Source organism: Phascolarctos cinereus, unplaced genomic scaffold (assembly GCF_003287225.1).
Source record: "Phascolarctos cinereus isolate Bilbo 61053 unplaced genomic scaffold, phaCin_HiC Scaffold_5;HRSCAF=322, whole genome shotgun sequence".
Taxonomy (NCBI): Eukaryota; Metazoa; Chordata; class Mammalia; order Diprotodontia; family Phascolarctidae; genus Phascolarctos; species Phascolarctos cinereus.
The window spans coordinates 30,875,794-30,891,797 of NW_027555958.1; the positions used below are offsets into that span (position 1 = coordinate 30,875,794).

General features: G+C 48.3%; 1 protein-coding gene across 1 annotated transcript in view; it reads left to right on the plus strand.

The window, feature by feature from the left end:
* The window catches only part of PITPNA (phosphatidylinositol transfer protein alpha), a 37,761-nt gene extending 22,024 nt beyond the window's left edge, over positions 1–15,737 (plus strand). Inside the window, exons 10-12 of the mRNA XM_021006958.2 lie at positions 634–756; positions 11,664–11,731; positions 13,055–15,737. Coding sequence (XP_020862617.1) covers positions 634–756; positions 11,664–11,708 — 168 coding nt within the window. The 3' untranslated portion in view covers positions 11,709–11,731; positions 13,055–15,737. The remainder of the gene's footprint in view (positions 1–633; positions 757–11,663; positions 11,732–13,054) is intronic.
* Positions 15,738–16,004: the final 267 nt, after the last annotated feature.

A 16,004-nucleotide genomic window follows, 5' to 3' on the forward strand; every position in this document is an offset into this window, starting at 1 on the left:
CTCAGACATTTGTTCCCTTTCTTTGAAACCCCAAGGCAGGAAGTCTTTAGTCTGAATTCCTAGAGGTCCTGAACTGCCGGCCTGGAACAGTGCAATTGAGCACGTGCCCTTAGTCCCTGACATCCTCTTTCTGGGAGGTTTGAGACCCACACCAAGTTTACTGTCCTCACCTCCTGCCCCTTGTGGGTCCCAGAGAAGAAACAAACACCTTTGAGTGCTCCACCCCTTGGCAGCATTCTCGTGTTTGGCCCGCATGCCCCCTCTTCACGTCCTGGCGAGGCTCGCCAGGAAGCCTCTGCCCTGTGGTGGCCAGGATTTCCTTTAGTATCCAAGTGACACACCCAGCTGTGAATAAGCTTATCTTCCCTCCCATCCCTCACCATCCTGGTGTTCCTTTTCTCCCGGCCTCTGCCTTGTGGATCTTGAGGCCCACTAAGAAATTAATGTAGAGGACCCGAGGTGAGAGCCATCCTGACCTTCCACCCTCTAGCCAGTCATGAAAATAAACAGATGTGGCTAGGCACCCTTTGCTTTATAAACTGAAGTGTCGGCATCAGCTCTGACCGTGGGAAGGAAGAGGGCAGTAGAGTCCTTCACCTACTGAACTGGCAACTTGTCCCCTCCATTTTTTAGCAAGAGAAGCGTCTGTTCACAAACTTTCACCGGCAGCTGTTCTGTTGGCTTGATAAGTGGGTCGAGCTGACTATGGATGACATTCGCAGGATGGAAGACGAGACCAAGAGACAGCTGGATGAGGTGAGTGGGAGCTTAGGGGGAGGCTCTGAAACTCGGGTTAATCCATAGGCTAAATCCATGGCAGCTGATTATCAGAGGTGCAGCAGTCAGGATCCTGGGGTGGATGGACCAGTATGACCCAGGCTGGGTGGCACTGATTCTGTTCTGACAAAGCTCTGAGCCGGTGGGACAGGTGGGGCAGCAGTTTGCAGAGGGTGAATACACTGCGAGCCTTGTCCTGAAATTCTGGGAAGTTTTCTTGTTTTTTAACCAATCATCAAAACTGACTAGTTATGGAATATCTGCTCTGGAGCACTGGGCCCAGCTGTACGTAGGATATCTTCCCTCAAAGACCTCTGACAGACCCCTGTGGGGGGCCAGGACCCAGCACATGCTGACCAGAGGAACAGAGGCCTAGGCAGTGTGCACTAAGTGCCAGGTGAGGGGTACAGACACCGTGTGCCAGAGGAGTCCACGGGAAGGGGGGGCACCGGGCCCAGAGCGGGGGGGGGCATCACTGGGCACCCCAGAGAGTACCGCAACAGCCTCAACAGCCCACTTCCCAAGGTTGCCTTTAGCTCTCGTTAGTTTTCACTTGGTTCTCTTGAGAATTTTAGCTTCCGGGTTTGTTGAGCCTTGAAGTTGGACCCAGGGAGGAGGTCCCCTGAAAGTCCTCAGCTGGAAGGACTGCAGCAGTGAGCAGGTGGGGATGAGGGAACAGCCATGGTGGGCGTTCCATTTCCGACTTTCCTGGGCACCTCAGAGCATAGTCCCTTCACAGTCAGGTAGCTGTGCTAGGGAGGGAAAAGCCCTTTCTATTCCCAGCCATTCTGCCCTCCCAAATGCCTCTTTCTTTACCTCCTGGGCCTCTGTGAGCTCCTCCCCTTGGAGCTTGGGGCGGGGCCAGGGAGTGGCTCGCTCTGTTGAGCTTTTCCTGGGCCGGGGTGACTCACATGGGTGAATGGAGCATCAGGTAGTCCCTGTGAAAGGCCAGCGGTCATGGTCACCCATTTTACTGTTTTGGGCTGGCTCCTTGCCAGGCATGGGGCCATAGCCCCTGCTTTGCTATAGGTCTACCAAAAGTTGTATGTTTATGACCAAAGTTTTAGGCCTTGGGAGCTCCTAGGCAGGGAAAAAAGTACACAAAAATGGGAATTTACTTTCTCATTTCATCAGTCGGCCAGTAAGCATCCATTAAGCATTTGTGTGTGCCGAGTACAGTGGTTATGAGTAAAAAGCAAGAACGATCTCTGCCCTCAGGGAGCTTACCTTTCTAAGTGAGGGAGAGGCCCTTAGGTCTGTCGGTTGAGGTCACTGGTAACTGGGGAGAGAGCACACATTTCTGATGTATGTATGTACGGGATATGTACAAAGTGTATACATAGTAACGAGCAAGGAACCTTCTAGCATCTGGGTAGAATGATTCAGACCACTTGGAGAAAATTCTCTTGAACCGAGTCCTGAAGGAAGTCAGGGTCAAAGAGACGGAGGTGAAAAGGAAACCCATTTCAGGCACAGGGGATGTTACCGATGCAGGCACAAGAGCCCTCAGAGATGTGGCCTGACCTGGCATGTGTGAAGAGCAGGCAGGGGTGGCTGTACCACAGAGTGCACAGAGGGTGATAATGTAGAAAGACTGGAGAAGGGGAAAGGCACCAGGCTGTGCAGGGATCTAAATGCCAAAAGTAGGAGTTTGTATTGATCCCCAAAGAAATAGGGAGCTTAGGGAGCTCCATTGGGGATGGTGAGCCATGGTTAGACCTGGGCTTGAGGAAAGTCATTTTGGTGACCTTGTGGAAGCCACATGGACTGATGTGGGGGGAGACCCATCAGAGGCTAGAAGGCCATTGCAGTCGTCCAGGCAGGAGAGACAGGGATGTATGTATAGGAGAGCCATAGAAACAACGAGGTGTCAACGCTGATTGGGCAGGTGGGGTGAGAGTGAGGAGCTGACCTTGCCAACCTGGAGGACTGGAGAGTGGAAGAGCACCCTACACATGTGGGGAAGCCTGAAAGAAGGGTGGGTGTGGAGGGGGAAGGTGATGAGTTGAGTTGGAGATGCCCATAGGACAGCCAGTTCACAGCTTGGTAATGGAGGCCTGGAGCTCAGGAGAAAGACTAGGCGTGGCTCCATAGATTTGGGAAGAGAGAAAGCATTGGCTCCATGGAAGCTGATGAGATCACCAGAGAGAGAGGATGGAGGGGGAAGGAGAAGAGAAGCCCAGGGAGAGAACAGCCATAGATGGAAGATTGAGCCAAGAGAGATCAGTATCCAGCAAGAGAAAAGGTAACCGCCCATACGAAGTGCGGCAGAGAGGTCCGGGAGGGAAAGACTGAGAAAAGCCTACTAGACTCGCAACTGAAAGAGCCTTTCAGAGAGCCATTTCAGTTACATGGAGGGGTCAGGAGTCGGTGGCAGAGGGTCTGGAAGAGGGGGCACGCTGTGTGTAGATAGATGGCTTAGCCAAGAAGGGGAGGAAGAAGAGATACTGGAGGGTAGCTTCCAGAAAAAGATCTAATGAGGATTTTTCAAAGAATAGGGGGGACTTGGGTATGGTTGTAGGTAGCAAGGAAGGAACCAGTAGTAGAAATTGAAGATTAGAGAAGGGAAGATGATAGTGGGAGCAGTCTGCTGGAGAAGATGGGCGGGGGGAATGAAGAGTTCATGAAGAGGGCTTGGCATTGGCAAGGAGAAGAGGGAGGAGTAGGAGATGGTGCCAGGCAGGTGTGAGAAAAGAGTCACAGAGAATGGTCTTAATCTCTTTTGGCCACCTGATAGGTGAGGTTCTCAGCTGAAGGTGTGAACAAAGTGGGGTGCTAAGGGAGGCTTGAGGGAAGAGATTTGGAACAGCCCTTGTAGTGGGCAGGCTAGATGTTTGGCTAGGGAGGAACGGGAGAATGAACTGGCTGCAGTTGAAATTAGATAACAGATTTGTGGTGGGTCTTGGTCAGCGTTTTGTGACTTCTTCCAGCTCCATTCAACAGGATGTGAGTAGGAGCAGAGGAGCCAAATTTTGGGAGTAATCCCAGGTTGGATTTCAACAAGGAATAATTGTGGAAGAACAACGAGGCAAGTTGAACTGGCTCTTCGAGGTGTCGAGGTTGGGGAGGGAGGCGAGTGTTGTAGCAAGAGCCAGGGTGCTGGATGGCCTAGAAGAGGTTGAAAGGGTCAGGGATCAGAGGGCATGGCGAGGTCAAAGGGCAGTGTTGGAAGCAGTAAGGCATAGAATGACATGGAATAATAAAAGTTAAAGGAATTGCAGAGGTCTTGAACATGAACATTGAGCCCTTGCGGGTGGTGATGGTGAGACACAGGCTATGGCCGTCTCTATGTGAAACTGACATGAGAGTTGAGTGGACTGAGGAAGTAGGAAGTTGGGGGGTGTTTGAAGGAACATGAGGATGTATGTTAAAGTCCCCTGGTGTGATATGAAGAGTGTAGCCAGGAGGGAGACTGTGAGCCCGGCACTAACCTGAGAAAGGATGGGGGATGCCCTGGTGGTCAGTAGATAATGACTACCAGGATTGAGGGGGTGACAGTTTTGGAGAGAGTAAACCTCAGAAGAGAGATTACTGAGTGACGGCCACCAGGCGTGTCAGATGAGTGTTAGGAACACTGACTTCCCTGCTGAAACCAGGGAGTCAGGGAGCAGGCCAGAAAGTGCAGCCGGTCCTGGAGGGGATAGCCAGGGGTGCAGGCTCATCTTGGCGAGCCAGGTGTCAGGGAGTACCAGAAAATGGCAAGAACAAGAGGAAGAGGAAGTCTGAAATGAAAGGAAGTGGGTTAGGTATTGAGGAGGAACTTCAGAGGGCTGGAACAGCAGGATGGGGGGAGAGGGAGAGGAATGAGCATTTATTAAGCACCTACTTTGTGCCAGGCACTGAGCTAAGTGCTTTCTAATTATTATCTTATTTCCTCCTCACTGATAACCTGGGAGGTAGGTGCCATCATTGTCTTCATTTTATAGATGAGGAAACTGAGGCAGAGTTTAAGTGACTTTCCCAAGATCACACAGCTAGTTAGCTGAATTTGAACTCAACTCTTCCTGACTCCAGGTCTAGCACTCTATCCACTGTACCACCAAGCTGCCTCCAGTGAGGATGTGGGAGCAGACAGCTGGGGTTTCGGGTTCTTTGGCAGTCTGGGGGTTCATTATCACCAGGATGGAGAATGTGAGAGGGGCTGGGAGTGTGCAGACCGTTTGGGAACACGTCAAAGCAGAGGATCAGCAAATAGCAGGAGGGCTTCTGGCCAGGGCAGGTAAGGAGGAGGTCGAAGGTCTCCTCGGGGTCACCTTGTGGCAGCTGCCGTCCGTGCCCTAGGACTCCTTCTTCCAGCTGCAATTCATGCCCCTAACCCCAGCAGGTCAGAGCCCAGACCCCAGGCTGGAGGCCTTATGCAGATCACATAATGAGAATCACAAGGCACTGTCTGACAGCAGCTTCCTGTGACTGCTCAAGTGTTTGCCCGGTAACCTGCAGGAAGCTTGTGGCTCCTGGAGCTGACTGGACTCTCCAGAGCTCATCATTGATCTACTACCTTCAGGCAGAACCATCCAGACCATCCCAAATAGAGGAGAACTAATCCTTTTCAATGAGTGCCGGAGAATCCGGTTTGCCCGGTTTCCTCTGCTCTCATTCCAGTGGGTGTAACTGCCATAGCTATGACGAAGCTCCTTTCTTAACTCCTCCGGCTGCATCTTCTGCCCATTTCTCTGTGTTCTCTCTGTAGTACAGGCAAGGCAGCAGTGCTCTCTGCCCACGGTGGGGTAACTGCATAGCTGTGAAACCTTCTGTAGCAGAGGACTTAGCATTCAGACTCTGGAATGCTCCTGCCCTTCCAAGCCCCACCCACTGGCTCTGGGCAGGTATCATAGAGAAGAGAGGTGAGACTTGACCTGCTTGCCACCAAGAGGGCAGGATCAGGACCAGTGGAGAGAAGATAGAACTGAGCAGATTAGGAAACAGAAGCCTAAATAGGGCAAGTGACTTACTCAAAACCACACCACAGGTCAGTAGCTAGAAACTCAAGCAAAGGCCGAGTGTGACGCTCACACTGCTTCCAGAGGTGAGCCCTGGTGCTGTGGCAACCAGGCTTTAAGATGCTTGGCCCAAAGCTGGGAAGACTGGGGCCACTGGCAAAGGCCCGGTGTGCCGCTTGCACTTCCAGCGCTAGGCCTGGCACAGAACTGAGGCCGTGCTCTCCACACTTGGCATAGCTTTTGGTTGGACCTCACACACCACCATCTTGTGCCATGTGTCATTTTAGTCCAGTCCCTGGGACCCCAGACCTTCCAAGCCTCCCCAGTGTTGGGGGAAGATCCATGAATGCTACCCTTTCTCTTCACAAGGCCTTAGAAGTTAGAGGCTCCAACCCACTTGTCCTCATGGCCTACAGGCCTGTGTCTCCTACATCCCTGATCACAGCAATCCAGAATCAACGTCACTTGTCATCAGAGCCGCCTTTCCCTGTATGTACTCTCAGCTCCATATGACTTAATGCTCCCATTCCTGAGTCCCTTTCCATGAAGGTGTCTGGAGCCCCCTCGTCAGTTATTCATCTTCAGTCTCTTAGCAGGCTTTCTACTTTGTTGCCCTCATAGAAACCAGTTTCTCCCCAGAAGAGACTGCACCCCTGGCCACTCTCTCTGGAACTTGTCATCCCTTCTCTTGTGACCTCTGACACACTGGACCAGGAGGAGGGCAGCAAGGTGGCCCAGTGGGTAGAGCACTGGCCCTGGAATCGGGAGGACCTGAGTTCGGATTTGGCCTCGGACACATACCACTCACTAGCTGTGTGACCCTGGGCAAGTCACTGAACCCCCATTGCCTCGCCAAAAAAAAATAAAAAATTACTTCTTGCTCCTTGCTGCCCTTCTCTGCCACCATCACTTGGAACCCTTTCTCAATATCCAGCAACATTGATGAGTCCAGCTTCTTGTGGCTGTGATCTGCAGGCTTTTAGGTCACTCTTCATGCTTCCTTTTTCTTCTGTTATTACTAGTCACCTATAATTGGAGTGGCCTAATCCCACTTTTGTCTCTTTCCAGTCTTCACCCAGGTTGTGGGTTCTTCCATTGTATGCCGCCTTTATAATCAGACCTCTGTAGCTGATACTTCTTTTGCTTATGACTGTTCCCTTCCCAAATCTATCCTGTCTCTATCCTCTTGCTTATAAAGTATTTTGGTACTAAGGGGTGTGTGTGTGTGTGTGTGTGTGTGTGTGTGTGTGTGTGTGTGTGTGTGTGTGTGTGTTCTGCCACCTTTTACCTGGTTCAGATAAGACTGAGGTTCTGAAATATTCAGCACCCTCCTTTGTATGTTCTTTTGATGTCACCCCAATTCTGAGAGGTAGTAAGTACTCCCTTCTTTCTCATTTCTTCCCTAATATAGTCTTCTCCCTCTCCTTTCTTTATTCTCATAAAGCAAACAAGATTACATTGACTTTTCCCTCTCTGTTACCTCCCGTATCCAGGCAGTCGCCAACTCTTGTCTCTTCTATTTTTACAACCTTTCTCACATCTGTCTCCTTTTCCCCACCCGCACAGGCTCCCTCCTAGTTCAGATACTCATTACCTCTTGGCTGGACAACTATAATAGCCTCTTAATTAGTCTGCTGGCTTTGTCTCTCCCTTCTTCCCCAAGCCATCCTCCACACAGCTACCAAAATAGTCCTTCGACATCACAAGTCTCATTATGTTATTTCTCTACTTAGAAATCGTTACTGGCTCCCCATGGTCTATAGAATAAGATACTAGCCTGGGATTTAATAAAAGTAATAACGATAACAACAGCGCCACTTTACCTAGCCATCATAAAGGCTACTATCAGGTACACACCCACCGATTGTCTCCTGTCACTAGAACAGGCTTACCTTTAGGAGGAGCCAATGAAATCATGAAGATCCCAGCATGGACCTTGGGCACGAGCACCTGAAACCCAGCCAAAACCACGTCTGCAAAGAAGTATTGGACAAATTTGAATCATGCAGACTCCCTTCTGGAAACAGGATCATGAGGGAGATTCGAGTCCCTGTAAGGAGCCCAGACTTGGTGATCAATGCAGATTGTGCAAAGAAATGGAAGGAACTACAACATATGACTTCACTCTGTAAACACTGAGCACCTACTGAATACCTAGCAACTAGAATTCTTTATCAAAAGCTTGATATCTTTAATGAATTGCCAGGTCAATCTCCATACTATAAATACAGACTTTAAAACGTCCTGGAGAACCCAACCTATAAGCTAAAACCTGACCATTTTTACTGACCAAACTCGCCAGTGGTGGTCCAGAAGCACCTGTGATCCATTCCCAATGTGACCACGTAAACTCCTGGCACTGGAGGAGGGGCGGACCCTCCCCATTGTCCTCTCACGACCAGTGTCATCCCAAGGATGCTCTCTGCTACAAAAAAACATCTATTTTCTCTTCTGCTTGAGAATTCAGAGAACGTTTATAGAAAGAATAGGAGAGTGACCTGCTCCAGGGTTATTTCTGTCAGTGCCCCATTGAAGAAGAGGAGAAAAATAAGGTCATAACTGCCATAAGGCTTTCAAGTTTGCAAAATAATTTATACACATCATCTCCTTTGAGTTTCACAACAACCCTGGATGTGACTGCCACATAAATTATCGTCTTGATTTTATAGCTGAAGAAACTGAGGCTAAGTGATTTGCCCATGGTCACACAGCTAGCAAGTATTCAAGGTAGGATTTGAACTCAGGTCTTCCTGCCTCCAAGTCAGGCACTGAGCTGTATTGCCTTTTTGGTAAGGCCCTCCATAATCTAGCTCCTGTTGAATTTTCTAGCATTATCTCATACTGGAGAGTGCTCCTGATACATTAAAGAGATGATCTGTTAGCAAAGATATGCCTATTTCCCCCATTCATGGATATCTCTATGATGTATCTCCTGTGAATGCCAAAAGTAACCTATACTTCCAGATCTTCATTCAGTTTCTCTTCAGTCTTATCTTTTCCATTGTCATTAATCTAAATTTCATGTCTTTTGTCTACTTCTCCCAATCTACCTATGCTAGTTAATGTTTAAATAGTGCTTTAAGGATTGTAAATCTCTCTGCATGCATTATCTCCCTTGTGCCTTACAAATAACCCTGTGGGTAGGTGTTAGGATAGTCCCTATTTTATAGATGAGTGGGTCACACAGTTGGTTAGTATCTGAGGCAAGATTCTATCTCAAGTCTTCCTGATTCCAAGTCCAGCGTTCCATCCACTGTATCACTTCAGAATCTTGTTTACGCTTCCAGTCCCTCTCCGTGAAGGCTTTGGTTGGTTCTTGGTTGTAGAGCTCAGCACTGAACTCCACCCTTTAGTAATGGAGCCCTGGGTGTGCAGTTCAGGTTGGGGATGAGTGTCAGGACTCACCTATACCTTTTTGGTGAATTTGGGTTGGGTCTGTCCCGTAGCCTCTCTCTTATTAGGAGATAAGAAGATTTGCCTCTCTTGGATAACCTTGTTTCTTGGTGCCTCGGGGCCTCTAGCTGCCCTGGCTTCCTTTTTATTGTTGAGTACGTCCTCTGTTTTAGACTTTAGGTTATGAAAGCCTGTATTGTTCTGGGCCCCATGCATTTAGAAAGTGGCATTTTCTCTGTACAATGAAGCCCTCCCTAAGTTTCCAGGCTGGAATTAAGGGGGCTGTAAAACACCTTTATTGGTTTAATTTCTTTCCTTTCTGGTCAGTGGAGTTCCAGTATGCTTTCTGATCTTGTCTTGATACTCCCTAACTTCTGAGTGTTAGGCAAACAGGTGCCTGGCCTACCTTGGCCCTAGGAACAACGTCACTTAAACTTTCAGCACGGCCTAAGGAAGACCCAGAGCCCAGAAGTTTGTAGGGATGGGCACACACGGAAGATGACACTGGTTCCTTGTCTTTCGTTCCTGTGACTCCAGCTGACTTGGACCAAGCTTTTTAGTCAGTGGTATTTGGCTAGTAATAGCTCAGAATCTTGAATTTTGCTGAACTAGAGGCTCTGGCTGATATTTTTCTAATATATCTCCTCAGTTTCATGTTCCTTACAGTCTGGTTCAAAATCCACTTCCCTCCAGAAAGTATTCTCTAACTGACTTTACTCAACGACGACAGCGCTTTGACTCTGTTTCCCTTTGGAAACTCATACTCAGTTGGTAGTATGTTCATTGACCTTCATGTGTTCAGTCTTCCCAACTACAAAATAACAGTATCTTCTATTTCTGGGGTTAATTATTTCCTATATATGCTACCTGGTGGATGCTAAACAAATATTTACAACTGACTTGCCATTCAAATGAATTCCCAACATTTGGGACGTCTTAGAGTTGGCCTTGTGGGTTCTTTGGCCTTTGATCAGAGCTTAATACGTGATTATTCAAAGCCTTGTTTTAATTTATTTATGAAAAGCCAGTTACAATTTTGCTAATTGTGGAGGTATAGCTTCTTAACTGTGAGCGCAGTAGTCTTATCCTGCTGTCAGAGATATCAGAAGGGTCCCTCTACAATTCAGAAAGTTGAGGGGAGTTGGGGGGAGATGGGTAATTACTTTTCTTACTCAGTTTTCTGAAAAGGTTCATATCCCGGTCTGTTTCCTGGTTCCTGTGTGACATACCTGATTTGTTTGATCTTTAAAAATTAGCTTTAAAAAAATTGTTTTAAGAAAAAGGCCCCTTCTCTCAGCATCCTGCTTTCACTGAAGGACCATTTATAAAGAGCCCATTATGTGAAAAGCCTTGAGAAAGAGATGGAGATATGTAAAACAAGCTCCTTGCCCTCATGAAGTTTACACTCTGATGTTTGGAGGGGCAATACAAAACATATATAAATATACAAAAACTCTGGTAAAGACCAGCATAGGAGGTAGCCAAAGGACAGGAATGGAAAGATCAGTTCTGACTTAATGTAGTAGGGAATCAGAAATGTCATAGGGAAGATGGGACATTGGAATTGGACTTTGCACCATGGGTAGGGTTTGTAAGAGGGCATTTGGCTTAGAAAGGCCTTAAAAGCAATGCTAAGGAGCTTGCGGTGGTGTGAGGGATCTCTAGAAACTCAGGGAAAGTTAGACATAATAGTAACAACTGCTCAGTTCTGCAACACTTTGAGGTTTACAAAGCCCTTTCCTGACAGCTCTGTAAAGTAAATATAACAAGTATTGTCACCACCATCTTATAAATAAGGAGCCTGAAGCCCTTACGAATGGAGCGGAATGGTGCTTGCCAGAATCCTCATTCCAACACACGGTGACTGAAGGAAATGAAGGAACTGGGAGAGAAAATTGTGCCTTCAGAGACCTGAAGTAGGAAGTCCTAGAGCAGAGCTTAAGTTGGGGCCCATAAACTTGTTTTTAAGAATACTTTGACAACTGTATTTCAGTATAATTGGTGTCCTTTGTAATCCTCTGTATTTTATTTTGTCCATTTGAAAACATGATTCTGAGAAGGGATGATAGGCTTCACCAGACTGTCTGCCCAAGGGGTCCAGGATACCCAAAAAAGTCAAGAAGCCTTGTCTGAGGGAAGGGGCAAAGGCACACGTGTGCAGTAGATAGCTCAGTAATGTGAATGTGACCGAGTTGGAGGGTCTAAGCAGAACTCAGGAGAGCTCCCAAAGCAGGAGCTTGGAGACCTCCCTTCACCCCTAGGACCCTGTGAGAATACCCAAAACATGGTTTGGGGGATGAGAATTGGTGAGCAGCCCAACGGGAGAGAGGAGCCTCTGGCGCTGAGGGGCTCTGATAGATGTCCTTAGTAAATGCACCATCTCCTTCCCAATTTCTCGGCTTGTCCACGAAACCATTCAGCCTGGGCTATTTGGCATGACTAAGCCTTTATCAAGGAGCCTGGAGAGGGTGAAGGGGGTGGTATTTATGGCAAATTTCTACCAACAGCTGAAATCTTTTTCCCTTTTTTTTTTTTTGTCCCTCTCTCTTCCAGATGAGAGAAAAAGACCCTGTGAAAGGAATGACAGCAGATGACTAATGCCATCCCTTCCCCTCAGCACCGTACGTACCAAGTGTTTTCATTCTGCACATCATGGAAGCTAAGGTTCAAAGGCCTACCAACTCTTTGGGGAATCAGATAAACTTCCCTCCTAAAACAGCAGTGACATGGTTGCCAAACTGGTGGTCCGAGCCTTAGATTTCATTGAAAATGTTTGTGAATTTGGGAACTTTTTTTTTCTCTGAGAATCACACAGGAATAGTCAAATACTGGGTAACCGGTGCATGATAGAGGATGGACCAAAAAGAAACATTAATTGCAGCCTGCCTCTGTGTGGAGAAGCCATTACCACTTCCATCCCTCCTTTCCTAGATCCCCCCAACCCCTTTGGGGTCATCAGCCTATTCTTAGGCTGTTGTCATTATTGCCCCTTACCCCTGAGCAAGGTAAAAGCCCTGATGTTCTGTCAGCAAAGGGTGTCAGGTGTCTGGACCATTTCCAGCATCCAAACAGTGCCACTCCCACCCTTTGTCTTGGGAAATTATCTTGAGGAGCATTTGGTGACATTTTCTGGTGATGGCCCTGACGCCTGTCATTTCACTCCTGTTTCCGAACCTTGGATTCAGCCTAAGTAGTTCCCTCCATCAGTGCAGGCCTTTTAGCCATTTGGAAGTAATCTGTCATTAGAGTTGGGAACCTGAAATAATGGATAGAGAACTGGCCTGAGGGGTGCATCCTGGCTGGGCACATCACTTAAGCTCTCAGTGACCCAGGCAACTTCCTAAGACTGCAAGTTCAAGGGAAGGTACCAGTGTGCATTAAAGAAGTAACCCCCTCCACTGATAAAATTAGAGGTCTCGTAAAAAATAAAATGAGAAAAATCTGACTTGACTCCATAGAGCTATGAAAAGATTTCTTGGTAGTTTCTGCCCTTGTTCTGTTCTGTGGCTCTTCCTGAAGCGCCTTCTGGCTTTCCCCCATGGCAGTGGCTCTGACCCTGGTAGAGACCCCCTTTCTCAGAGTCGAAGTTTCTCTGTTGAAAATCTTACTTTGTTCCATGATCCAGTTCAGTGCTGCTAGAAAATGATCAACAAGAGATGCCATCTTCTCTCCTAGGAAAGCTAGGGTCCTAAAAGAGGGGGCTACAAACCTTTCCCCTTCCTCTCTGGGCCTCGCTGTCATAGAAGTGGCTTTTCTCAGGGTATAAAGACTGGGATCTTAAGTGTATGGCGTAGGGTAGCAGTTATGGCCCCTGCACGGGCCAAGGCTGCAAGTTAGTCTGGTAGCCCTTCCTCCATAAGCTGGAGCATCCACTGAAGATGCTTTATGGTGTACTTGTATTTTCCCTTGCTGTTCCCGTAATCATTGTATTTTTTTTCCCCTAGTTTTGCAAGACAGTGGTCAGCAGGAAGGCCCAGCAGCTCCACCCTCCTGAGTGACAGGCCATCTTCGGACCCAGCCTTTCTGTGCCCATTCGACAGGCGATTTCCAATCCCTCGTAGCTAACTCTAGATGCCCTTTAATATTGTGAACAAATAGACCATTTGGTATTATTAAGCACATGTGTGCGGGAGCTGGCACCTCTGAGACGTGTGGCGTATAGGTCTCTGGATTGACAGCTCCTCCCTCCTCTTTCCATTGTGTTCTGACCCATTTCCATGTGGCCCCTATTTCCAAGTGACATTTTTAGCTGAAATAGCTGTCTTTTGTGATGTGATTTCAGTGATTTAAGTTTGTCTGTTTTAAACCTGGGATAAACTGAGGCCTCGTGTCTTGGCCAGACCCTCATGATTTTGAGTGCTAACCTGGGGAGAAAGAAGCTATTGGGTGGATTGATCGATTTTTCTTCTCCTCCCCCTCCCCCTATCCCCCACCCCAACCCTGATCCCTGGAATGGCAGTGAAGCTTCAAGACTCTTAACATTTGCTTCTGGCATCTCAATATCCTGGTGCTTCATACCAAGGGTAGCCAAGGCTTAGCCAACCAGAGTTTAGGAACCAAAACAAGCCCAGCCCTCGGCACCAGCACTTGGAATCCCTATCTTTGGAGACACCTGATAGCTTCTTAAACCATGCTGTAACTCACTTTGTCTGCATCCGTTTGCAGAGCCCGTGATGTCACTATCAAGTCTCTATAGCTAGAGGGGCTCTGTCCTATTTGGCCCTTGTAACATCACCTGTGATAAGTGACCCCTTGGGGTGCTATCTATGCCTGTGCCCTGCCTCTCAGTCAGGCCGGTGCTTCTGTTGAGCAATAATCCCATGTTCTCTTGGAGCCCTCTTCCCTGGCTTTGAGACTGGCTAGGATGGAAGGTCCCAGTCTTTTCATGCTGCATGCAAGAAGACCCCTTTACTCAAAGGTGAAGTCCTCTCATCCTTCAGTGTTGCTGGAGAGGGATTAGGAAAAGGCCCAGTCTGCAAGGCCCGGTCTTTCATTTGCCGTGCTAAGCTCTGCTCTAGACAATCCCAGAGGGTCAGAGGGATGCTTCCATCCAATACTCCACTGGGGTGGGCCTGGGGAGGAGCTGTAGCTTCTAGCCAACCTGGCCTTGCAGGCAGAGCCCTGACTCTCAAATTAGCCAGCTGCTGAAGGCCCCTCCTCCTCCTCCTCAGCAGAACCTGAGAGGACTCTTATCCAAGCCAAGGGCATGTACCTGAAGCAGCTGGGGTGTCAACATTTCTCCAGAGCTGCTCAGATCATCAGTGTTCTAAGCCCTTGCTGTCCCGTGCTCGCACTGCCCAAGAGAGAGGCGAGGTTCCTGGCGGGGAGGAGGTCGTTTGTCCTCGGGTCTCTGGTAGTTTGCTTTGCCTTACTCATTTCGAAGTGCAATAAAGGGAGTGTAGGACTTCACCTGTGACTCTGGTGGACCCTTCTCTGGGACCCTTCTGGGGGCATGGGGTAGGCAGTCCCCAGGCCAACTGAGGTGAAGCATGGACCCTGGGTTTCCAAAAGAGAGTTCCTTCTGGCCATTATCAAGCCTCCTACTGCAGACGCTTGGCCTCTCAGTAATCACCCAAGTCCAGCAGCCTCCTCCTTATGGGTCCCCCAGATAGGGAGCCGGGGCATTGCAATTGGTCCTTTGTGCTGACTACAGAGGGAAAGTGTCAGTGTTGCCCTCGTCATCCTCTTGCTGTTAGCCATATTTGTGCTTAAACAAGTTTTCTTCTCCTGCCTTCGTGTGGAAGGTAGAGTCTAGACATCTGTCCTCTCTGGGAAAAGACTGACATTCAAAGCTAATGAATGTTTACACAGTTGTAGTCAGGAAAGACACAAAGGAGAAAGTCCTTCAAATATCAGTCTCGCCAGCTTCTAAATAAGATCAATGCACAAAACTTGAGATCCTCCTGAGATTTTTGTTTTCTTCCTACCTCCTCCTTGTCTGCACCCCGCCCCTCCCCATTTTAACGCAGAGTGAAAGTGTCCAGAAGGCCTGGGCTGGAGAATCCCTTGGGATCCGCCCTGATCTTGTAGTTCTGAGCATCAAGGGAGGCCAGGGCTCACCCTCCAGATGATGGTGCTGCTGCTGCTGCTGGGTATTGGCGTTGGCTTCTCTAAGACACTCCCACCTCCCACCCCTCTCTGCCCAGCCTCCACATCCCCCTTGGCCTCCAACCCAGTCCTGCTAGCTAGCTTTTAGAGGGGTCCATCATCATCATGGGAGGTTCGGCGTGGGGGGGGGGCGCGGGCGGGTGGTGTTATGCCTGAGGATGCACTCTGGCTCCAGACGTGCTGCTGCTATTAGATTTCCAGCACTGCAGTCCTACAAGACCATCCTCGGTAGGACAGCCCCAGGACTGGGTGCTGGGCTCTGGCATTTCAATGGAAGGGAGGTGTGCAGTGATAATTTTTATCTCTGGCACCCATGCACCTTCCTGGGTTCTTAACTGTCCCTGCTGGGACCCCTGACATGTTTTGATTGGTTCTTCGTGCTGTTCCTTTTACAAAAAACACTTTGTAGAATTAACTAGATTACCTTGTTTCTTTAATGTGAGTTTGTGCCTTTTTGTCTCCTAATCTTCCAATACAGGTATATTGGGGAAAAAAGTCTAATAAAATCATAGACACAGCTCTCTGGAGTCCAGATTGTTGGTGTCCTCACATGGAGTTTCCTGTAAATGTTTTGTAAAAGAAAGACATTCAGAATCATGCAGCTATTTTAACTCCTAACATGCAAAGGTTCCCGATGAAATGTGTACACATTGATTTTTTTCAATTTTTCCATTTGATTTACATTATGAATTCAAATATTTATTTTCGATTCTGCTCCTACTTCAGGTAGTAGTGGCTTCTATGATTTTTTTTAGCTCGGAGTGTCTCTTTATTGCCCCCCCCCCC